We start from the raw sequence: 25,608 nt of genomic DNA, 5'->3' as shown, positions 1-25,608 counted from the left end.
TTATTTCTATTACAGCTAGACACAAAGTGCTCAAAGACTATGGATTTATGTTTGCAGACTATTTTTCTTTGCAACTGTCTGGTGTGAAAACCTAACAAACAGTTTATTAGAATTTGTATTTGATACAACTATATGTTAGAATTTCAGTGGAAAAAATTGATGAAATCCTAATGATCAATAGCCTATAGTAAATGACTATTCTAATTAAAACGAGTATGATCTTCAACTATTCTCCTAAGTACTGCTGCTGTAATTTTCTATTTATAAAAACTTTCATTTTAGAGAAAACTGACCTTAATGCTATTTCAAGAAAAAGAATAAACATTAAATCTTCAATCTCAACTTTTAAAGCTTAGAGCTCTTTATTTAAGTATTTCTGCTAATCTTAAACTACTTTTGGTTCATTGCTAACCTTTGAAATATCTTAATGTGATTTAAGGTCTTTTTTTTTGGTCTGGATAGTGCTCATATTTTTTGTCCTTATACCAAAGCAGTAAGGCAAGAAAGTGTTTGCTTTTTCAGATCACGTAATATCTATCCATTTTAAAATTCAGGGACTACAACCACTACAAACAATCCTACCAATAGGAAATTAAGGCTGCTGTGATTTTCCTTTATATTTAAACCATAACATAAGATTAGCAGTGTTATTGCCTACAAATGCTGAATTTATAATCATTTGACCTTAAGTCACAGGACATAAATATTGCCATTTCTGTCTGTACTTCAACTCCAGCACTAAGACATTGTTTTCACAGTTACCTTTGATAAGTCTGAAGATGAAGTCAGAAAACACTACACAAAACTAAAACTGGATGACTCTGCTACAAAGAAATAATGCTTGAGAGGACAAGAGTGGTCTTCTGGTGTCTGGTTAGTGTTGGTGCACTGTGCCCCCAGTGCAGGTCACACTCCAACCAGCATGACACAGGTATGGGCACCTTCAGTACTCTAAAGGGCCTTGCCTGCTACTGCCAAAGGTGAAATGCGTGGCTTTGCAAGAACTACCAGGTGCCAATTAGAGTATATCATGTTTGCTGGAGTATATCATTCTTTGAGGCGCCCTTCCAGATATGTGAAAGAGAAAAATCCCATAACCTTGTCTGCAAAAGAGTTTCTAAAATGTGAATGTGAACCAGACTTTGCAGTATACATCTACCAGTGTTAGCACCATATTTAAGTCTGAATTGAGGTAAACTCTCAGATAGACTTTGGGTAGAAATTACAGTAGCAATTTTGAATGGGGTGTTTACAGCAGTATTCTTTCAGATTAAGTTTGAAAAACTACTTGATCCCAAGTATACCTATTATACCTATCCAAGTATACATTGAAATTGATAAATTACAAAGCTAGATATAAGCTTTTAGCAGGAGAAATGTAGTAAAACAGAATTCATATTCTTGAAATTCAAAGTATGTCATTATTGGCTTGATGAAGTCAAAGATTTTGATAAAATACTGAGCCAGTATCACAAAGCCAGTTTATCAAATGGCAATGCCCAGAAATTCTGTTTCTCAGAGTATATAGTCAAGCTGCTACCCAGTCAACATCCAGCTCCTACATGATATATCCCCTGCTCATTGCTCCATTTAATAAAAAAGGTAAGTAGCTTCTCTCTCCCCCAACTATTTTGATTTATGTAGAGAAACCTCTGAGACTTGGGAAGCAAAGACCCTAAAACTTGGTTAAAATTTTGAAGGTGTCCAGTATGTTTCAGCAGATGAAAACCAAATTTAGTTAAGGGATAACTGGACAAAATATGGTAATCTTCTATTTTAGTTCCTATAAGCTAATAAGGTGAAACAATAATGTGTAAAATAAAGAACTATGAAAACTTTTCAAATTGCTTTTCCCCTCCCTTTAACATTACTTAACATATAAGAAAATAAGAAACCTTAAATTTCTTATTTTCTAGCTTTTGGGAGCATAACACAGACTAATTTTTCAAAGGAGAATAATTACCATTATTTATTAAATAAAATATTACCTTGAAGTTTGAACAACACAGGAATTCCATCTCTAGTAAGAGCTGGTCTTGGTTCTCAGGCAGAAGTTTATCACTCAGTTTGACCAAGATTCCTCAAAAACACCCATCAGCAGTATTTTCATCTGACTCTGTTGAGATTCAGATGAAAACAGGAGTAACTTTCCCCTGTAGCCTATAGAAACATTTTAGGGAAACAGTTTAAAGTTTGTTCTTAACCTAAATATTCAGCTGAATACTGCAGACCATTCTTCAGAAAACTCATGTAAACAGTCATTCTTCTTTTATAAATCTGCTGGTGCTAACTGCACCTAATTGGTAATATACATAGAGGTATAGCTTAGCTATGTTTGCAAGAATGCTAATTAATATATAAGATCTTTCAGTTCCCTGTCAGTCAGTTCATTCACTTCCATGATCTTCTCTAAGTGTTCCATATATCGGCCATGGTCCTGCAGAAAGTGAGGGACCCTCATGTTTTCAGTAACTGCCAATCCTTTTAAGCGATCCACATCTTCGTAAGAGACCTGAAAAAAGGAAGATGGGTTACTTTTTAAATGTGACTACCAGTTAAATTTTGAAGAGCAATTTCTTCCTTTGGTCTTAAGTGAAACTTTACGTAGACTGTTTTTGAAATTACTCCCTAATACCTGGAAAATGACAAAATTTACTGTGTTAAATAAGACCGTATTTATCTGCCCCTTCATACCATGACTATATATATATTTTTAACATCTTTATTGGAGTATAATTGCTTTACAATGGTGTGTTAGTTTCTGCTTTACAACAAAATGAATCAGTTATATATATACATATTTTCCCATATGTCTTCCCTCTTGTGTCTCCCTCCCTCCCTATCCCACCCCTCCAGGCGGTCACAAAGCACTGAGCTGATCTCCCTGTGCTATGCGGCTGCTTCCCACTAGCTATCTACCGTACGTTTGATAGTGTATATATGTCCATGCCTCTCTCTCGCTTTGTCACAGCTTACCCTTCCCCCTCCCCATATCCTCAAGTCCATTCTCTAGTAGGTCTGTGTCTTTATTCCTGTCTTACCCCTAGGTTCTTCATGACATTTTTTTTCTTAAATTCCATATATATCTGTCAGCATTCAGTATTTGTCTTTCTTTTTCTGACTTACTTCACTCTGTATGACAGACTCTAGGTCTATCCACCTCATTACAAATAGCTCAATTTCGTTTCTTTTTATGGCTGAGTAATATTCCATTGTATATATGTGCCACATCTTCTTTATCCATTCATCTGTCAATGGACACTTAGGTTGCTTCCATGTCCTGGCTATCGTAAATAGTGCTGCAATGAACATTTTGGTACATGACTCTTTTTGAATTATGGTTTTCTCAGGGTATATGCCCAGTAGTGGGATTGCTGGGTCATATGGTAGTTCTATTTGTAGTTTTTTAAGGAACCTCCATACTGTTCTCCATAGTGGCTGTATCAATTTACATTCCCACCAACAGTGCAAGAGGGTTCCCTTTTCTCCACACCCTCTCCAGCATTTATTGTTTCTAGATTTTTTGATGATGGCCATTCTGACTGGTGTGAGATGATATCTCATTGTAGTTTCGATTTGCATTTCTCTAATGATTAATGATGTTGAGGATTCTTTCATGTGTTTGTTGGCAGTCTGTATATCTTCTTTGGAGAAATGACCATGACTGTATTTTTAAAAATCTAGTCAGTATTTGATTTAACAATCTATCTTGGATCTACAGTTTGTCTAGAAATTAAACAACTAAACTTAATATATGTGTGTGAAAGACTGAACCTAAACAAATCTCCTGCCTAAATCTAAATATAAGAATTGGGACTTCTCTGGTGGTCCAGTGGGTAAGACTCCATGCTCCCAATGCAGGAGGCCCAGGTTTGATCCCTGGTTGGGGAACTAGATCCTGCATGCATGCTGCAACTAAGAAGCCCACATGCCACAATGAAGATCCCACGTGCTGCAACTAAGACCCAGTGCAGCCAAAATAAATAAATAAGAAAATAATTAGAATGTAAATACTGTATTATTAAGTTAGGAAAATCAGCACAATTATACATTAAATTCCTTTTTCTATTTAATTGGAGAAATAAAATAATGTTTTGTGTTAAAAATATCAAAATAAAAGCAAGAGAATTTAAGTATTTTTAAAAATTTCACATCTCTTTCATTCACTTGAGTAAGAAGCCAGTCTTTCATAAATATTATATTAATTTATAGAACTTAAAGTTTCACCCCTAAACTTATCTTTCAACTTTTAAATTCCAAAACATAGCTGGCTTTTAAATTCCAAAACATAGCTGGCTTTAAGAACTATTATCTTCTGATCAACACTCTTCCTGGTTCAGTAGGAAGGTTTTAAGTAAATCATGTTCATATTAAGTTTTGTTTATATTTCAGTTAAAATTGAGTATATCACTAAGTGTAATAGGTTACAGGAAATAGGTTTGGTGTTGATATTGGAATGGTTTTGTAATTTATCTTAAACCACTCTAAGTTTATTATAAGGAGAGAATGAATAAATATACTGATGTTGGGAAATAAGGTTCTCATTTTAAGAAGAGAGATACATATATGGAATGGGGAATGCCCTTATGATTTAAAACAAATATATGATATGCTCATTGACAAGGTCTAGAAGCATCAGCACTTGAGTAGTGATGTGCACACCTCGTGCTCAAGTCTTGTTTTCTAAATACCATTTCCCACTAAAAAGAATCAAGACTTCCTTAGAGAAACATCTAATCTCAGATTTGGGTAGGAAAAGGGTAAGGTGAGCCCAGAATATTTTACTTTGCTTGAAAACATGTAGACATGTTTTAAAAACCACAGGAGTAGCCATTGGAAGAGCTGAATAAAAAAGTGGAGGGAAATGTAACAGAATTCAAAGATCTCTATTTTGCTACCACCAGTGTAGTAACTGATTTGGGCAAAAATCATCAATTGATGTTAAAATCATTTCTGGAAAGGCTATTAGACAATGGTATATTTGAAGGTATCATCCCACAAATTACTTACTAATGGAGGAAAGGTACCATTATAATGGAGAGATCTGGCAGTAACTAACCCAGGTGATTATACACAGTATCACCAATACTGGGACAATCTCTCTAATGTGATGCACTGAAAAATGCATGACTCACTTTAGTATTCTTGGCAAAAATGTTTAACCTAAAGCTAATTACAAGGAAACAATCTGATAGTCCAGATTCTAGGAATTCTCAAGGAAATTTTCCTGGATTCTTAAAAATGTCATAAAAAAAGACTATGGTGAGGGGGACTGTTATAAATTAAGAGATTAAAGATGATAAGCGAATGCAAGGCATAAATCTTGACTGGATCCTGGGTCATGAAAAAGAGCTGCAAAGGACATTTTGGAGATGATCTGGGGAATATAAAATAGACTTTTTTTTAGATATTATATGGAATCAATGATAAATTTCTTTAGAAAACATATGGTCATGTCAGAATATCCTTATTCTTGGGAGATACATACTGAAGTATGAAGGGGAGTAGAGTTATACCTGCAGCTTACTTTAAAATACTTTAGGAAAATATGCATATAAAAACTAATAATATATTCCCAAATTTCCTATTCTCTTATCTCTTATTGTCCACAAAGGAATATTGTAATTTGGTTCTGTGACAGAACCTCATTTCTTCCCTCCTGTTATCACATAAAGGAAAACTACTCCAACAATAAAATAAAAACAGTTTCAACTTGAGTCTTATTTAATCATGAAATGAGCTGGAGGAAGTGTTGACCTGGTACGTTTGCAGACTCTGTGCCATTGGTTTCACTCACCTTCCCCAGGGCCGTAAGTAGATGAAAGTCAATGGTCTCTCTATATCGGAGGATTTGCAGGATACCATCCAAGTATACCTGGTCTTTACTGAAACACCCTGGAGGAACCAGAACAGTGTTTACTTTCTGATGTTTAAAAAAATTATTAAGTAACTAAATACCAGCCCATTCACTTTACTGTAGGAGTCAGTCCTGTACTTAAAAAATAAGTAGGGCAAATTAGAAATTTAACTATAATCATAACATAAAATGTAAGGTCTTGAGAAGTACCACAATAATTACAGCCTAGTAGCTTCCCTTTAAGAATTCCTTTTCCCTGGCTCCCCACTCCCCATAATTAAAATAGCATTTTTCCCTAAAGAAACACAGAGCAGAAACTAACACAACATTGTAAAGCAATTATATTCCAATAAAGATGTTAAAAAAAATTATCCCATCCTCAAGTTTAACTTCCAGATTAACTGAAGGCATTTGGGTGGGGAGGGCTGGGAGAGGATACTTGTAGAGTAGTTAAGTTTCAAAAGGGGCCAATGTGGAGACATGGGGTTTCAGAAATTCCTGGGTTTTTTATAAGAAATAATACCCTTTACCCCATTAAAGTTTAGGTGATTTTGATACTATTCCTCCCTATAAAAATGAGAATTAGAACTGGATTTTAAAGCATATGAAAAAATATGAAATAGACATGAAAATTAGGAATAGCTCATAGATCTGTGCTTAGATAAAAAATGGTATTCTGCTTACAAAGAAAACCTTTCTCCCATCATGACATAACTTATGTAAATTTTTAAAAATTTTGCTCTAGAATTAAATGGACTAGAATTCTACCAAATGGAGAGTCATACAATAAGAAATTATTGTTGATGAGTTCCCAAGATGGTGGACTAAGAGGGCCGAGCTCACCTCCTCTCACGGGCACACACCAAAATTACAACTATTTACAGAGCAACTGTGAGTGAGAAAGACTGGAAACTACCAGAAAAGATTTCTGTAACTAAAGATATAAAGAAGGAACCACAACTAGATGGGTAGGAGGGGAGAAACTGCAGTATAGTCAAGACCCAGATCCTGAGGTGAGAGACCTACAAATGGGAAGATAATTGTAAGTATAGAGGTTCTCCAGAAGGAGCAAGAGGTAAGAGACCCACATCAAGCTCCCCAGCCCAGGGGTCCTGTGCTGGGAAGACGAGACCCCAGAACGTTTGGTTTTGAAGGTCAGAGGAACTTACTTTCGGGAGACCCAGAGGGCTGTGGAAAAGAAAGACCCTACTCTTAAAGGGTGCACACAAAATTTCACACGCTCTGGGACACAGGGAAGCAGCAGTATTTTGAACAGAGCCTGGGTCAGACCTACTGGTGATCTTGAAGAGTCTCCCAGAGAGGCAGGAGGCAAATGGAGTTCCCCTGGGGACACAGGCACTGGTGGCAACCATTTTGGGGAGTTAATTCTACCACATTGAAACTGGCGCTGCAAAGCACCATTTTGGAATCCTCCCTCTAGCTTACTAGGCATGGGACCCAGCCCCAGCCCTATCCCTACTCACCAGCCTATAGGAACAAATACTGGATCACCTCAGATCAAGCAATTAGCTGGGTGGAAATATAACCCCACCTACCAGTAGACAGACACCAGCCCCAGAACAACCACTGCATGCTATGCCAGGACCCAGCCCAGCCACCAGCAGTTGGCACCAGTCCCAGGACTTGCTGGTCCTCCAACCACCAGGGGGACAATAAAAGCTCTGAGACAACGTGGGCCCCTTAGACATTACCCCAGGATCAGGCCGCACTTACCAGTGGGCCAACACAACCTTTGGGACACCCCAGGCCCCATAGCCAGCTGTGTCATGAACCAGCCAACCCACCAATGGTCCAAAACCAGTTCTGAGAATGTAGGCCCTGAAGCCAGAGGCCCCAGGACACGGCTCAGCTAGCCAATGGGCCTGCACTATCCCCATGACCCAGCTTTATCCACCAGTGGGCCTGACAGAGCCCCAGGATCTCCTGTATCCTGATGCTGCCCACCAGCGGGCAGACCCCAGGATTCACCCAAGCCCAGCTCTGTCTACCAGCAGGCCAACACAAGCTTTGGGATACCTCGGACCCCATACCCAACTGTGTCAGGATCCCTCCACCTCCTGCTCAGCAATCTGACAACAGCTCTGAAATTCCTGGGCCCTGTTGTCAGACTCTGGGACCCAGCTCTGCCTGCCACTAGTCCAACACTAACCCTGGAACCTGGCTTCACCCACCAGTGGTAGGGCAACAGCCCTGGAGTCTTATGGACCCTGATTCTGTCCACCAGTGAGCCAGCACTAGGCCTGGGGACCCTGAGGTTTTGTAATCTGCTACCTTGTGACCAGGTCCCACTAACCAGCAGCATCTGCACAAGGCAGGTGCCTGGCAACCAACTGGGCTAGGGGCCAACCAAGCCTACCAGACCACCCACATAGCTCACCAAAACTGAAGGACCAATGCAGCCCTCTTAGGGGGAAACGATAGAGCATATAGCATGGGTGACGAGAGGGGAGTGCGCAGTGGGATGCATAAGACATCTCCTACAGGAGACTACTTCTTCAAGGTACAGAAACATAACTAACCTACCACATACATAAAAATAGAAATAGCAACTTAGATAAAATGAGGCCACAAAGAAACATGTTCCAGATGAGGAAACAAGATAAAACCCCAGAAGAACAACTAAGTGAAGCAGAGACAGGCAATCTACCTGAGAAGGAGTTCAGAGTAATGACTGTAAAGATGATGAAAGAACTTGGGAAAAGAATGGACGTACAGAGCAAGAAGTCAGAAGTTTTTAACAAAGAATTAGAAAATATAAAGAACAATCAACCAGAGACATAGAATATAACTGAAATGAAAAATACAATAGAAGGAATCAACATTAGACTAAATGATACAGAGGAACAGGTCAGTGAGCTGAAGATAGAGTAGTGGAAAGCACTGCCACTGAAAAGAAAAAAGAATGAAAAGAAATTAGGACAGTTTAAGAGCCCTGTAGGACAGTATCAAGCACACTAATATTCACACTGTAGGGGTCCCACAAAGACGAGAGAGACAGAGACAGAGACAGAGAGAGACTGAAAACATAACAGGTGAAAACTTCCCTAACCTGGGAAAGGAACAGTCACTCAAGGCCAGAAAGTACAGAGTCCCATACAGGATTAACCCAAAGAGAAACCAAGACACACTAATTAAAATGACAAACATTAAATATAAAGAGAATATTAAAAGCAGCAAGGGAAAAGCAACAAATAGCATACAACAGAATTCCCATTAAGTTATTGGCTGATTTTTCAGCAGAAACTGAAGGCCAGAATGGAGTAGAAATATATATTTAAAGTGATGAAAGGGAAAAACCTACCACCAAGAATAATCTACCCAGGAAGGCTCTCATTCAGATTTGATGGAGAGATCAAAAGCTTTACAGATAAGCAAAAGCTAAGAGTCCAGCACCATCAAACCAACTTTACAACCAATGTTAAAGGAACTTCTCCTGATGAAAAAGGCCACAACTAAAAACAAGAAAATTATAAAATCAAAATGATCAACAAAGGCAAACATACAGAAAATGTAGGAAATCATCCACACACAAAGCTAGTAGGGTGATAAAAAGACAAAAGTAGTAAAATAATCTATAACCACAATGAGCAGTTAAGGGATACACAAAACAATTAGATGTAAAATATGACATGAAAAACAGCAATCATGAAGGAAGAAGAGTACAAATGTAAGATTTTTAAAATGCATTTGAAATTAAGAGCTCAGCAACTTAAATCATACATACACAGACACACACACACACACACAGACTGCTACATAAAAAGCTCACGGTAACCTTAAAACAAACACCTATAATAGATATACACACAAAAAAAGAAAAAAGAATCCAAACATAAAACTAAAGATAGTCATCAAATCACACGAGATGAGAACAAAAGAAGGGGGGAAAAAGACCTATAAAAACAAACCCCAAACAATTAACAAAATGGCAGTAAGAACATACATATCAATAATTACCTTAAATGTAAATGGACTAAATGCTCCAACCAAAAGATAGAGGGGCTGAGTGGATACAAAAACAAGAACCATATATACGCTCCTACAGAAGACTCACTTCAGATCTAGAGACACACACAGACTGAAAGTGAGAGAATGGAAAAAGGTATTCCATGCAAATGGAAATCAAAAGAAAGCTGGAATAACAATACTCATATGAGACTAAATAGACTTTAAAATAAAGACTGTGGGGTGAAGTCAAGATGGTGGACTAGGAGGATGTGGAGTTTGCATCTCTGCACAACTAGGGCACCTGCCAGGCACTGGTGGGGGACCACGGACACCTAAGGGGATGGGAAGAACCCATGAGCAACTGGGTAGGACATGGGGAGGATAAGTGGAGGTGAGACAGACCAGTGCCCCTGTGGGGTGGCTGGGGGAGGCAAGGGGTTCCCATGCCCAGAGGGGCCCACCCATGGTTAGGGGATCAACAGGGACGGGGGAAACACTTGGGAGAGTGGATTATCAGAAGGGAACAGGGTCAGCATTTCCCCTGCCCACTAGGGTCCTGGGGAGGCCCAAGTGAGGGTCCCAGGCCTCATCCTCTGCCCTCCAAGACACCCTCCAACTGCACTGGGCCTACACCCTGCCTCCACGCCCCCAACCATGACCTTACCTCTGAACCCACACTCCAAGGCCCCCCTCCAGATGTGCTGCCTTTCGCGGCTGAGCAGGTCCTGAGCCTGAGCCCCACCACCCCACACTGCCCCCCACAGCCAAGGCCTTTTCTAGCCTTTCTTTTTAGGTTGTGGTTTGGCTTTACCTTGTTGTTCTTTCATCTATATAGATATTTTTCTAATTTTTAATTTTTCTAATTTTACTTTATTCTTTATACCTTGTTATTGTTCTGCAACTTTTGGCTCGTGCCCCCAGCTTTCCTTTTCTTTTTCTTTTTTTTATTGTGGTGCTGTTTTACCTTGTTGCAGTTGTTTCACTTATATTTTAATTATTCCTGATATACTTTTTATTTTACTAACTGTATTTTACTTTTTATTCTGTTATTCTACTGCTCTGTTTCTTTCCCTTTCTTTTCTTGTGCCAAACCGAGCAGCTTGTGGGATATACTGGTTCCCAGGCTGGGGGTTGGGCCTGAGCTCCTGTGGTGGGAGCGCTGAGTCCAAGCTGCTGTATTAACAGAGAACCTCAGACCCCAGGGAATAATAATTGGAGTGAGGTCTTGCAGAGGTCCTCATCTCGGCACCAAGAGACAGCTCTACCCAACTGCCTTCAACTTCCAGTGCTGCACATATCAGGCCAAACAACCAGTAAGACAGGAATACAGCCCCACCCATCAAAAAAAATGAGGCAACAAAAAAATATGTTACAGACGAAGGACCAAGGTAAAAACCTACAGGACCGAGAGGGCAGACAGCAGAAGCAAGAAGAACTACAATCTTGCAGCCTGTGGAACAAAAACCACATTCACAGAAAGACAGACAAGATAAAAAGGCAGAGAGTTATGTATCAGATGAAGGAACAAGATAAAACCCCAGAAAACCTACTAAATGAAGTGGAGATAGGCAAACTTCCAGAAAAAGAAGCTTCCAGAATGAAAGTGAAGATGATCCAGGACCTCGGAAAAAGAGTGGAGGTAAAGATCAAGAACATGCAAGAAATGTTTAACAAAGACCTAGAAGAATTAAAGAACAAACAAACAGAGATGAACAATACAATAACTGAAATGAAGACTACACTAACAAGAATCAACAGCAGAATAACTGAGGCAGAAGAACGGATAAGTGACCCGGAAGACAGAATGGTTGAATTCACTGTTGCAGAAGAGAATAAAGAAAAGAGAAATGAAGACAGCCTAAGAGACCTCTGGGACAACATTAAATGCAACAACATTCACATTATAGGGGTCCCAGAAGGAAAAGAGAGAAAGGACCAGAGAAAATATTTGAAGATTTTATAGTCGAAAACTTCCCTAACATGGGAAAGGAAATAGCCACCCAAGTCCAGGAAGCACAGAGAGTCCCATACAGGAGAAACCCAGGGAGAAACACACCAAGACACATAGTAATCAAATTGGAAAAAATTAAAGACAAACAAAAATTATTGAAAGCAGAAGGGAAAAACGACAAATAACATACAAGGGAACTCCCATAAGGTTAACAGCTCATTTCTCAGCAGAAACTCTACAAGCCAGAAGGAAGTGGCATGATATACTTAAAGTAATGAAAGGGAAGAAACTACAACCAAGATTACTCTACCTGGCAAGGATCTCATTCAGATTCGATGGAGAAATCAAAAACTTTACAGACAAGCAAAAGCTAAGAGAATTCAGCACCACCAAACCAGCTCTACAACAAATGCTAAAGGAACTTCTCTAAGTGGGAAACACAAGAGAAGAAAAGAACCTAGAAAAACAAACCCAAAACAATTAAGAAAATGGTCATAAGAACATACATATAATTACTTTAAGCGTGAATGGATTAAATGCTCCAACCAAAAGACACAGGCTTGCTGGATGGATAGAAAGACAAGAACCATATATATGCTGTCTACAAGAGACCCACTTTAGACCTAGGAACACATACAGACTGAAAGTGAGGGGATGAAAAAAGATATTCCCTGCAAATGGAAATCAAAAGAAAGCTGGAGTAGCAATACTGGTATCACTTATCTCACTTAAAGATAAAATAGACTTTAAAATAAAGAATGTTACAAGAGACAAGGAAGAACACTACATAATGATCAAGGAATCAATCCAGGAAGAAGATATAACAATTATAAACATACATGCACCAAACATAGGAGAACCTCAATACATAAGGCCACTGCTAACAGCTATAAAAGAGGAAACTGACAATAATAGTGGGGGACTTTAACACCTCATTTACATCAATGGACAGAGCATCCAAAATGAAAATAAATAAGGAAACAGAAGCTTTAAATGACACAATAGACCAGATAGAGTTAACTGATATTTATAGGACATTCCATCCAAAAACAGCAGATTACACTTTCTTCTCAAGTGTGCATGGAACATTCTCCAGGATGGCTCACATCTTGGGTCACAAATCAAACCTCAGTAAATTTAAGACAATTGAAAGCATATAAAGTATCTTTTCTGACCACAACGCTATGAGATGAGAAATCAATTATAGGGAAAAAAACATAAACAACACAAAAACATGGAGGCTAAACAATACATTACTAAATAACCAAGAGATCACTGAAGAAATCAAAGAGGAAATCAAAAAATACCTAGAGACAAATGACAATGAAAACACAACGATCCAAAACCTATGGGATGCACCAAAAGCAGTTCTAAGAGGGAAGTTTATAGCTATACAAGCCTACCTCAAGAAACAAGAAAAATCTCAAATTAACAATCTAATCTTACACCTAAAAGAACTAGAGAAGGAAGAACAAACAAAACCCAAAGTTAGCAGAAGAAATCATAATGATCAGAGCAGAAATAAATAAAATAGAAACAAAGAAAATAGCAAAGATCAATAAAACTAAAAGCTGGTTCTGTGAGAAAATAAACCAAAGTCAGACTAATTGATAAACCATTAGCCAGGCTCATCAAGAAAAAGAGGGAGAGGACTCAATAAAATTAGAAATGAAAAAGGAGAAGTTACAACACACACCACAGAAATACAAAGCATCCTAAGAGACTACTACAAGCAACTGTATGCCAATAAAATGGATAACCTGAAAGAAATGGACAAATTTTTAGAAAGGTATAAGCTTCCAAGACTGAACCAGGAAGAAGTAGAAAATATGAACAGACCAATCACAAGTAATGAAATTGAAACTGTGATCAAAAATCTTCCAACAAACAAAAGTCCAGGACCAGATGGCTTCACACGTGAATTCTATCAAACATTTAGAGAATAGCTAACACCCATCCTTCTCAAACTCTTCCAAAAAATTGCAGAGGAAGGAACACTCCCAAATTCATTGTACGAGGCCACGATCACCCTGATATCAAAACCAGACAAAGATACTACAAAAAAAGAAAATTACAGACTAATATCACTGATGAATATAGATTCAAAAATCCTCCACAAAATACTACCAAACAGAATCCAACAACAAATTAAAAGGATCATACACCATGATCAAGTTGGATTTATCCCAGGGATGCAAGGATTCTTCAGTATAAGCAAATCAATAAATGTGTTACACCATATTAACAAATTGAAGAAGAAAAACTATATGATCATCTCAACAGATGCAGAAAAACCTTTGACAAATTTCAACAACGATTTATGATAAAAACTCTCCAGAAAGTGGGCATAGAGGGAACCTACCTCAACATAATAAAGGCCATATATGACCAACCCACAGCCAACATCATTCTCAATGGTGAAAAACTGAAAGCATTTCCTCTAAGATCAGGAACAAGACAAGGATGTCTACTCTCACCACTATTATTCAGCATAGTTTTGGAAGTCCTAGCCACGGCAATCAGAGAAGAAAAAGAAATAAAAGGAATACAAATTGGAAAAGAAGAAGTAAAATTGTCACTGTTTGCAGATGACATACTACACAGAGAGAATCCTAAAGATGCCACCAGAAAACTACTAGAGCTAATCAATGAATTTGGTAAAGTTGAAGGATACAAAATTAATGCACAGAAATCTCTTGCATTCCTATACACTAATGATGCAAAATCTGAAAGAGAAATTAAGGAAACACTCCCATTTACCACTGCAGCAAAAAGAATAAAATACCTAGGAATAAACCTACCTAGGGAGACAAAAGACCCGTATGCAGAAAACTATAAGACACTGATGAAAGAAATTAAAGATGATACCAACAGATGAAGAGATATACCATGTTCATGGATTGGAAGAATCAGCATTGTGAAAATGACTATACTACCCAAAGCAATCTACAGATTCAATGCAATCCCTATCAAATTACCAATGGCACTTTTTACGGAACTAGAACAAAAAATCTTAAAATTTGTATGGAGACACAAAAGACCCTGAATAGCCAAAGCAGTCTTCAGGGAAGAAAACGGAGCTGGAGGAATCAGACTCCCTGACTTCAGACTATACTACAAAGCTACAGTAAGCAAGACAATATGGTACTGGCACAAAAACAGAAACATAGATCAATGGAACAAGATTGAAAGCCCAGATATAACCCACGGACCTATGGCCAACTAATCTATGTCAAAGGAAGCAAGGATATACAGTGGAGAAAAGACAGCCTTTTCAATAAGTGGTGCTGGGAAAACTGGACAGCTACATGTAAAAGAACGAAATTAGTACACTCCCTAACATCATACAGAAAAATACACATAATGGATTAGAGACCTAAATGTAAGAGAAGACACTATAAAACTCTTATAGGAAAACACGGGAAGAACACTCTTTCACATAAATCACAGCAAGATCTTTTTTGATCCACTTCCTAGAGAAATGGAAATAAAAACAAAAATAAACAAATCGGACCTAATGAAACTTCAAAGCAGTTGCACAGCAAAGGAAACCATAAACAAGACGAAAAGACAATTCTAGAATGGGAGAAAATATCTGCAAATGAAGCAACTGACAAAGGATTAATCTCCAAAATTTACAAGCAGTTCATGCAGCTCAATATTAAAAAAACAAACAACCCAATCCAAAAATGGGCAGAAGCCCTAAATTGACATTTCTCCAAAGAAGACATTCAGATGGCAAAGAAGCACATGAAAACTGCTCAAGATCACTAATTATTAGAGAAATGCAAATCAAAACTACAATGAGGTATCACCTCACACCAGTTAGAATGGGCATTATCAGAAAATCTACAAACAACAAATGCCGGAGAGGCTGTGGAGAAAAGGGAACCCTCTAGCACTGTTGCTGGGAATGTAAATTGATACAGCCACTATGAAGAACAGTATGGAGGTTCCTTTAAAAACTAAAAATAGAATTACCATATGATCCAGCAATCCCACTACTGGGCATATACACAGAGAAAACCATAATTCAAATAGACACATGCACCCCAATGTTCACTGCAGCACTATTTACAGTAGCCAGGTCATGGAAGCAACCTAAATGCACATCAACAGACGAATGAATAAAGAAGATGTGGTACATATATACAATGGAATATTACTCAGCCATAAAAAGGAACGAAATTGGGTCATTTGCTGAGAGGTGGATGGATCTAGAGACTGTCATACAGAGTGAAAGAAGTCAGAAAGAGAAAAACAAATATCGTATATTAACGCATATATGTGGAAACTAGAAAAATGGTACAGATGAACCGGTTTGCAGGGTAGAAATTGAGACACAGATGTAGAGAACAAACGTATGGACACCAAGAGGGGAAAGCAGAGGGGGTGGTGGTGGTGGTGTGATGAATTGGGCGATTGGGATTGACATGTATACACTGATGTGTATAAAACTGATGACTAATAAGAACCAGCTGTGTAAAAAAAAATAATAAAATTCAAAAAAAAACAGACAACAATCCTACAAGACCAAATAAATGAAAAGGAAATAAGCAACCTACCTGAAAAAGAATTCAGAGTAATGATAGTAAAGATTATCCAAAATCTCGGAAACAGAATGGAGGCATGGACTGAGAAAACAGAAGAAATGTTTAACAAAGACCTAGAAGAACTACAGAACAAAGAAACAGTGATGAACAACACAATAACTGAAATGAAAAATACACAGAAAGGAATCCATAGAATAACTGAGGCAGAAAAGCGAGTAAGTGAGCTAGAACACAGAATGGTAGAAGTAACTGCTGAGGAGCAGAATAAAGAAAAAAGAATGAAAGAATTGACGACAGTCTCAGAGACCTCCAGGACAACAATAATGCACCAACATTTGGATTATAGGTGTCCAAGAAAAAGAAGAGAAAAAGAAAAGGTCTGAGAAAACATTTGAAGAGATTATAGTCAAAGACTTCCCTAACATGGAAAAGGAAATAGCCACCCAATTCCAGGAAGCGCAGAGTCCCATACAGGATAAACCCTAGGAAAAACACACCAAGACACATATTAATTAAACTAACAAAAATTAAATTCAAAGAAAAAATATTAAAAGGAGCAAGGGAAAAGCAAGAAATAACATACAAGGGAGCCCCATAAAGTTATCAGCTGATTTCTCAGCAGAAACTGTGCAGGTGACAAGAAAGTGGCATGATATATTTAAAGTGAAAAAAGGGAAGACCCTACAACCAAGAATACTCTACCCAGCAAGGCTCTCAGTCAAATTCCACAGAGAAATCAAAAGCTTTACAGATGGGATTTCCCTGGTGGTGCAGTGATTAAGAATCTGCCTGCCAATGCAGGGACACTGGTTCGATAACTGGTCTAAGAAGATCCAACATGCCGTGGAGCAATTAAGCCCACACGCCACAACTACTGAAGCCCATGTGCCCTAGAGCCCATGTGCTGCAACTGCTGAGCCTGTGTGCTGCAACTACTGAAGCCCGGGCACCTAGAGCCCGTGCTCCACAACAAGAGAAGGCACCGCAATGAGAAGCCCACACACCTCAATGAAGAGTAGCCCCCGCTGGCCCCAACTAGAGAAAGCCTGTGTGCAGCAATGAAGACCCAACATAACCAAAAAAAAACCCAGCTTTACAAACAAGCAAAAGCTAAGAGAATTGAGCACCACCAGACCAGCTTTGCAACAAATGCTAAAGGAACTTATTTGGGCAGAAAAGATAAGACCAAAACTAGAAACAAACAAAAAAAACCCTAAAAGCTCAGCAGGAAAGGAAAGCATAGAGTAAAGGTATTAAATCATCCACATACAAACATGATATCAAAACAAGCAATTATGAGAAGAGGAGAGTACAAATGCAAGATACTGGAAATGCATTTGAAATTAAAACACCAGCAATTTAAAACAATATTTTTATACAGAGACTGCAACATCAACAACACTTGGTAACTGCAAATTAAAAATCGACAATAGATACACACACACAAAAGAAAAAGGAATCCAAAAACACAACACTAACGTTAGTCATCAAATAACAAAAGAAGAGAACAGAGAGGAAGGGAAGAAAAAAGGCTTACAAAAACAAACCCAAAACAATTAAGAAAATGGTAACATGAACACATATATCGATAACTACCTTAAACATAAATGGATTAAATGCCCCAACCAAAACACACAGACTGGCTGAATAGATAGAAAAGCAAGACCCATATATATGCTGTCTACAAGAGACCCACTTCAGATCTATGGAAACATACAGACTGAAAGTGAGGGAGCAGAAAAAGATACTCCATGCAAATGGAAATGAAAAGAAAGCAGGAGTAGCAACACTAATATCAGACAAATAGACTTTTAAAATAAAGACTGTTTCAAGACACAAAGAACAACACTACATAATAATCAAGGAATCTATCCAAGAAGATAAAACAATTGTAAATACATATGCACCCAACATAGGAGCACCTCAATATATAAGGCAAATACTATCAGCCATAAAAGGAGAAATCAACAGTAAAATAATACTAGTGGGGGACTTTAACACCCCACTTGCATCAATGGACAGATCATCCAGACAGAAAAGCCACAAGAAAACAAAGGCCTTAAATGACAATTAGACCAGATGGACATAATTTATATATATAAAGCATTCCATTTAAAAGCACCAGAATACATGTTCTTCCCAAGTGCACATGCAACATTTTCCAGGATAGATCACATGCTGGGTTGCAAAGCAAGCCTCAGTAAACTGAAGAAAACTGAAGTCATATCGAGCATCTTTTCCAACCACAAGACTATAAGATTAGAAATCAACTACAAGAAAAACACTGTAAAAACCACAAACGCGGGCTTCCCTGGTAGCGCAGTGGTTGAGAGTCCGCCTGCCGAGGCAGGGGACACGGGTTCCTGCCCCGGTCTGGGAAGATCCCACGTGCCGCGGAGCGGCTGGGCCCGTGAGCCATGGCCGCTGAGCCTGCGCGTCCGGAGCCTGTGCTCCGCAACGGGAGAGGCCACAGCAGTGAGAGGCCCGCATACAGCAAAAAACAAAACAAAACAACAACAACAACAAAAAAACCACAAACGCGTGGTGGCTAAACAGTATACTATTAAATGACCAATGGATCACTGAAGAAGTCAAAGAGGAAATCAAAAAATATCCTAGAGACAAAAGAAAACAAAAACACAACAATCTAAAACCTATGGGATGCAGCAAAAGCTGTTTTAAGAGGAAAGTTTATAGCAATACAGTCCTACCTCAGGAGACAAGGAAAATCTCAAAGAGCATACTCTAACACCTAAACTACAGAAAGAAGAACAAAGCCCAAAGTTGGTGGAAGAAATCATAAAGATCAGAGTGAACATAAAAGAATTACAGATGAAGAAAACAACAGAAAAGATCAAAGAAACTAAAAGCTAGTTCTTTGAAAAGATAAAGGAAATTGATAAAACTTTATCCAAACTCATAAACAAAGAAAGGGAGAGAGCTCAAATCAATGAAAATAGAAATGAAAAAGAAGTTAAAACAGACACCACAGAAATACAAAGGATCACAAGAGACTACTACAAGCAACTACATGCCAATAAAATGGACAACCTGAAAGAAATGGACAAATTCTTAGAAAGGTACAATCTCCCAAGACCGAACCAGGAAGAAATACAAAATATGAACAGACCGATCAAAAGTACTGAAATTGAAACTGTGATTAAAAAACTCCCAACAGGGACTTCCCTGGTAGCACAGTGGTTGGGAGTCCGCCTGCCAATGCAGGGGACACGGGTTCGGGCCCTGGTCCGAGAGGATCCCACAGGCTGCGGAGCAGCTAGGCCAAGGCTCCACAGCTATGGAGCCTGCGCTCTGCAGCCCACGAGCTCACGGCTGCTGAGCCCACATGCCACAACTGAGGCCTGCGTGCGCCTGGAGCCTGTGCTCCGCAACAAAAGGAGCCCCCACTCTCTGCAAGTAGAGAAAGCCTGCACGCAGCAGCGAAGACCCAACGCAGCCAAAGTTAAAAATAAATAAATAAATAAAGTTATTAAAAAAAAAAAACTCCCAACACACACAGACGCACAGACACACACAAAAAATCTTTAAGGGCTTCCCTGGTGGCGCAGTGGTTGAGAGTCCGCCTGCTGATGCAGGGGACACGGGTTCGTGCCTCGGTCTGGGAAGATCCCACATGCCACGGAGCGGCTAGGCCTGTGAGCCATGGCCGCTGGGCCTGTGTGTCTGGAGCCTGTCCCCCGCAACAGTAGAGGCCACAACAGTGTGAGGCCCGCGTACCACAAAAACAAACAAACAAACAAACAAAACTCCCAATAAACAAAAGTCCAGGGCAAGATGGCTTCACAGGTCAATTCTATCAAACATTTAGAGAAGAGTTAACACCTATCCTCAAACTATTCCAAAAACAAACTGCAGAGGAAAGAACACTCCCAAACTCATTCTATGAGGCCACCATCACCCTGATACAAAAACCATACACAGATACCACAAAAAAAGAAAATTACAGGCCAATATCACTGATGAACATAGATGCAAAAAATTAAATGAAACACTAGGAAACTGAATCCAACATACATTAAAAGAATCACACAGAAATTCCCTGGTGGAGCAGTGGTTGAGAATCCGCCTGCCAATGCAGGGGACACGGGTTTGAGCACTGGTCTGGGAAGATCCCACATGCCTTGAAGCAACTAAGCCCGTGTGCCACAACTACTGAGCCAGTGTGCCGCAACTACTGAGTCTGTGTGCCACAACTACTGAGACTGCCCTCTAGAGCCTGTGAGCCACAACTACTGAGCCTGCATGCCACAACTACTGAAGCCCGCACACCTAGAGCCCGTGTACCGCAACGAAGAGTAGACCCCACATGCTACAAGTAGAGAAAGCCTGCGCACAGCAACAAAGACCCAACAACAAAGACCCAATGCAGCCAAAAATAAATAAATAAATTTATTAAAAAAAAAAGAATCATACAACATGATCAACTCGGATTTATCTCAGGGATGCAAGGATTTTTCAGTACCTGCAAATCAATCAGTGCATTACACCACATCAACAAACTGAAGAATGAAAACTACATGATCATCTCAAAAGATGCAGAAAAAGCTTTTGACAAAATTCAACACCCATTTATGATAAAAACTCTCCAGAGAGTGGGCATAAAGGGAACCTACCTCAACATAATAAAGGCCATATATGACAAACCCACTGCCAACATCATTCTCAGTGGTAAAAACTGAAAGCATTTCCTCTAAGATCAGGAACAAGACAAGGATGTCCACTCTCACCACTTTTATACAACATAGTTTTGGAAGTCCTAGCCACGGCAATCAGAGAAGAAAAAAAATAATGGGAATCCAAATTGGAAAGGACGAAATAAAACTTTCACTGTTTGCAGAAGAAATGATACTATACATAGAAAATCCTAAAGATGCCTCCAGAAAACTGCTGAAGTTCAGTGAACTAGGTTAGATTGCAGGATGAAACAATTAATAAACACAAATCCTTTGCATTTCTATACACTAACAAGGAAAGACCTCAAAAAGAAATTAAGGAAACAATCCCATTTACCATTGCATCAAAAAAAACAGCCTAGAAATGAACCTACCTAAGGAGACAAAACACCAGTACTCTGAAAACTATTAGACACTGATGAAAGAAATCAAAGATGACACAAACAGATGGAAGGATATATCATGCTCTTGCACTGGAAGAATCAATATTGTCAAAATGACTATACTACCCAAGGCAATCTACACATTCAATGCAACCCCTATCAAATTATGAATAACATTTTTCACAGAACTAGAACAAAAAAATTTTTAATCTATATGAAAACACAAAACACCACGAATATCCAAAGTAATCTTAAGGGAGGAAAAAGATGGACCTGGAGGAATCAGTCTCCCTGATTTTAGACTATACTACCAAGTTACAATCATCAGAACACTATGGTACAGGTACAAAAACAAAAATATAGATCAATGGAACAGGACAGAAGCCCAGAAATAAACACACGCACCTGTGGTCGATTGATCTACAGTAAAAAATGTAAGACTATACAATGGAGAAAAGACAGACTGTTCAATAAATGGTGTTGAGAAAACTGGACAGCTATAGGAAAAGAATGAAATTAGAACATTCTTTTACACCATACACAAAAATAAACTCAATGAATTAAAGAACTAAATTTAAGACCTGATGTTATAAAACTCTTAGAAGAAAATATAGGAAGAACACTCTGTGAAATAAATCACAGGAATATCTTTTTCAATCTGTTTCCCAGAGCACCACATGATTCAGGAATCCCACTCTTGGGCACATATCTGGCAAAACCCTTGGTTTGAAAGGATACAGGCACCCCAGTGTTCACTGCAGCACTGTTTACAGTAACCAAGACATGGAAGCAATCTATGTGTCCACCGACAGAAGAGTGAATAAAGAAGATGTGGTACCTATGTCCAATGGAATATTACTCAGCCATTAAAAAGGATGAAATAATGCCATTAGCAGCAACATGAATGGACCTGGAAATTACCATAGCAAGTGAAGTAAGTCAGACAGAGGAAAAACAAATATCAGCTGATATTGCTTACGTGCAAAATCTTAAAAAAATCATAAAAATGAACATATTTACAAAACAGAAACAGACTCATGGACTTAGAAAGCACACTTAGGTTAACAAAGAGCAAAGATGGAGGTCAGGGATAAATTGGGAGTTTGGGATTGAAATATACACACTATTCTATTGAAAATAGATAACCAAGAAGGACCTACTGCATAGCATAGGGAACAACTCTGCTTAATATTCTCTAATAACCTAAATGTGGAAAGAACTTGAGAAACAATAGATACATGTATATGTACAACTGAATCACTTTGCTGTACACCTGAAACTAAGACAACATTGTTAATCAACTATACTCCAATTTAAAATAAAAAGAAAAAAACAAATGGGACCTAATGAAACTAAAAAGCTTTTGTGCAGCAGAGGAAACCACAAAAAAAAAGGAAAGACAACCCACACAATGAAAGGAAAGATTGGCAAATGATCTGACTGACAAGTGATTAATCTCCAAAATTTATAAACAGTTTATGCAGCACAATATCAAAAAAAAGAAAAAAACAACAAACAACCCAATCAAAAAATGGGCGGAAGACCTAAATAGACATTTCACTAAGGAAGACATACAGATGGCCAACAAACACATGAAAAGATGCTCAACATCACTAATTATCAGAGAAATGTAAACCAAAACTACAATGAGGTATCACCTCACACCAGTCAGAATGGTCATCATCAAAAAATCTATAAGCAGTAAATACTGGAGAGGGTGTGGAGAAAAGGGAACTCTCCTGCACTGTTGGTGGGAATGTAAATTGGTACAGCCAGTGGGGAGAACAGTATGGAGGTTCCTTAAAAAACTAAAAACAGAGCTACCATATGACCCAGCAATCCCACTCCTAGGCATGTATCTGGAGAAAACCATTATTTGAAAGGATGCATGCACCCTGATGTTCATTGCAGCACTATTTACAATAGCCAGGACATGGAAACAACCTAAATGTCCATCAACACAGGAATGGATAAAGAAGATGTGGTACATATACACAATGGAATAGTACTCAGCCATAAAAAGGAACAAAACAGTGCCATTTGCTGCGACATGGATGGACCCAGAGATTGTCATACAGAGTGAAGTAAGTCAGAAAAAGAAAAACAAATATCGTATGATATCATTTACATGTGGAATCTAGAAAAATGGTACACATGAACTTACTTGCAAAGCAAAAATAGAGTCACAGATGTAGAGACCTTATGGTTACCAAGGGGGAAAGGGGGTGGGTGGGATGAATTGGGAGATTGGGATTGACATATATATACTACTATGTATAAAACAGATAACTAATGAGAACCTACTGTATAGCACAGGGAACTGTACTCAATGGTCTGTGGTGACCTAAATGGAAAGGAAATCTAAAAAAGAGTGGATATATGTATATGTATAACTGATTCACTTTGTTGTCAGCAGAAACTAACACAACATTGTAAAGCAACTATACTTCAATTAAAAAAAAAGTAAATAGACATTTCACCAAAGAAGACATACAGATGGCAAAGAGGCACATGGAGAGAGGCTCAACATCACTAACTATTTAGAGAAATGCAAATCAAAACTACGGTGAGATATCATCTCACACCAGATAGAATGGCCATCATCAAAAAGTCTACCAACAATGAATGCTGGAGTGGGTGTAGAGAAAAGGGAACCCTCCTACTTGTTGGTGGGAATGTAAATTGGTATAGCCGCAATGAAGAACAGTATGGAGGTTCCTCAAAAAACTAAAAAGAGAGCTACCATATGATACAGCAATCCTACTGTTGGGCATATATCTGGTGAAAACCATGGTTTGAAAGGGTACAGGCACCCCAGTGTTCACTGTAGCACTGTCTACAATAACCAAGACATGGAAGGAACCTAAATGTCCATCGACAGAAGAGTGGATAAAGAAGATGTGGTACGTATGTCCAATGGAATATTACTTAGCCATTAAAAAGAATGAAATAATGCCACTGGCAGCAACATGAATGAACCTGGAGATTATCGTGCTAAATGAAGCAAGTCAGACAGAGAAAGACAAATATCATCTGATATCACTTATATGCAGAATTAAAAAAAAAGATACAAATGAACATATTTACAAAACAGAAACAGACTCACAGACTTAGAATACACACTTAGAGTTACCAAAAGGAAAAGGTGGAGGGCAGGGATAAATTGGTAGTTTGGGATTGACATATACATACTACAATAATGAAAACAGATAACCAACAAGGACCTACTGTATAACACAGGGATTTCTGCTCAATATTCTCCAGTAATATAAATAGAAAAAGATCTTGAGAAACAATACATACAGGTATAGGTGTAACTGAATTGGTTTGCTGTACACCTGAAACTAACAAAACACTGTTAATCAACTATACTCCAGTTTAAAATAAAAATTAAAAATAGGGGAGACCTTCAAGATGGCGGAAGAGTAAGACATGGACATCACCTTCCTCCCCAGAAATACATCAAAAATACATCTACACGTGGAACACCTCCTGTAGAACACCTACTGAATGCTGGTAGAAGACCTCAGGCTTCCCAAAAGGCAAGAAAATCCCCACGTACCTGGGTAGGGCAAAAGAAAAAAGAAAAAACAGAGACAAGAGTAGGGATGGGACCTGCACCTCTGGGAGGGAGCTGTGAAGGACGAAAGGTTTCCACACACTAGGAAGAGCCCTCACTGGCAGGGAAGTCGGTGTAGAGTTTCAGAGCCACAGAGAAGACTGAAGTAACAGGGGTGCAGAGAGCAAAGCAGAGATATCCCCACACAGAGGATCAGTGCTGACTACCACTCACTAGCTTGAGAGGCTTCTCTGCTCACCTGCCGGGGCGGGTGGGGGCTGGGAGCTGAGGCTCGGGCTTTGGAGGTCAGACCCCAGGGAGAGGACTGGGGTTGGCTGTGTGAAGACAGCCTGAAGGGGGCTAGTGCACCACAGCTACCTGGGAGGGAGTCTGGGAAAAAGCCTGCAACAACTGCCTAAGAGGCAAGAGACCATTGTCTCGGGGTGTGTTAGAAGAGGGGCTTCCTGCTCTGTGTGTCCTCAGACGACAGAGCACTGCCTGAGTGAGCTCCAGAGATGGGAGTGAGCGGCAGCTATCATCATGGATGCCAGAGGCGGGCATGGACTGCTACCACAGCTGCCGCTGCCACTAAGAATCCTGTGTGCAAGCGTAGGTCACTACCCACACGCTCCTGAGAGCTTG

General features: G+C 39.0%; 1 protein-coding gene across 3 annotated transcripts in view; it reads right to left on the bottom strand.

Moving 5' to 3' along the window:
- Positions 1-1,928: 1,928 nt before the first annotated feature.
- MATCAP2 (microtubule associated tyrosine carboxypeptidase 2) overlaps positions 1,929-25,608 on the bottom strand; it is a 90,097-nt gene continuing 66,417 nt past the window's right edge. For all 3 annotated transcript variants that reach the window (XM_060156026.1, XM_060156024.1, XM_060156025.1), the window contains 2 exons: positions 5,798-5,895; positions 1,929-2,512 (listed from right to left, as the gene is read on the bottom strand). In XM_060156026.1, the coding sequence (XP_060012009.1) occupies positions 2,351-2,512; positions 5,798-5,895 (260 nt within the window). In that variant the 3' untranslated portion in view covers positions 1,929-2,350. The remainder of the gene's footprint in view (positions 2,513-5,797; positions 5,896-25,608) is intronic.

This window comes from Lagenorhynchus albirostris, chromosome 8, assembly GCF_949774975.1.
Source record: "Lagenorhynchus albirostris chromosome 8, mLagAlb1.1, whole genome shotgun sequence".
Taxonomy (NCBI): Eukaryota; Metazoa; Chordata; class Mammalia; order Artiodactyla; family Delphinidae; genus Lagenorhynchus; species Lagenorhynchus albirostris.
Note: the sequence above shows the minus strand (reverse complement) of the source record. Positions and strands in the feature narration are given on the sequence as shown.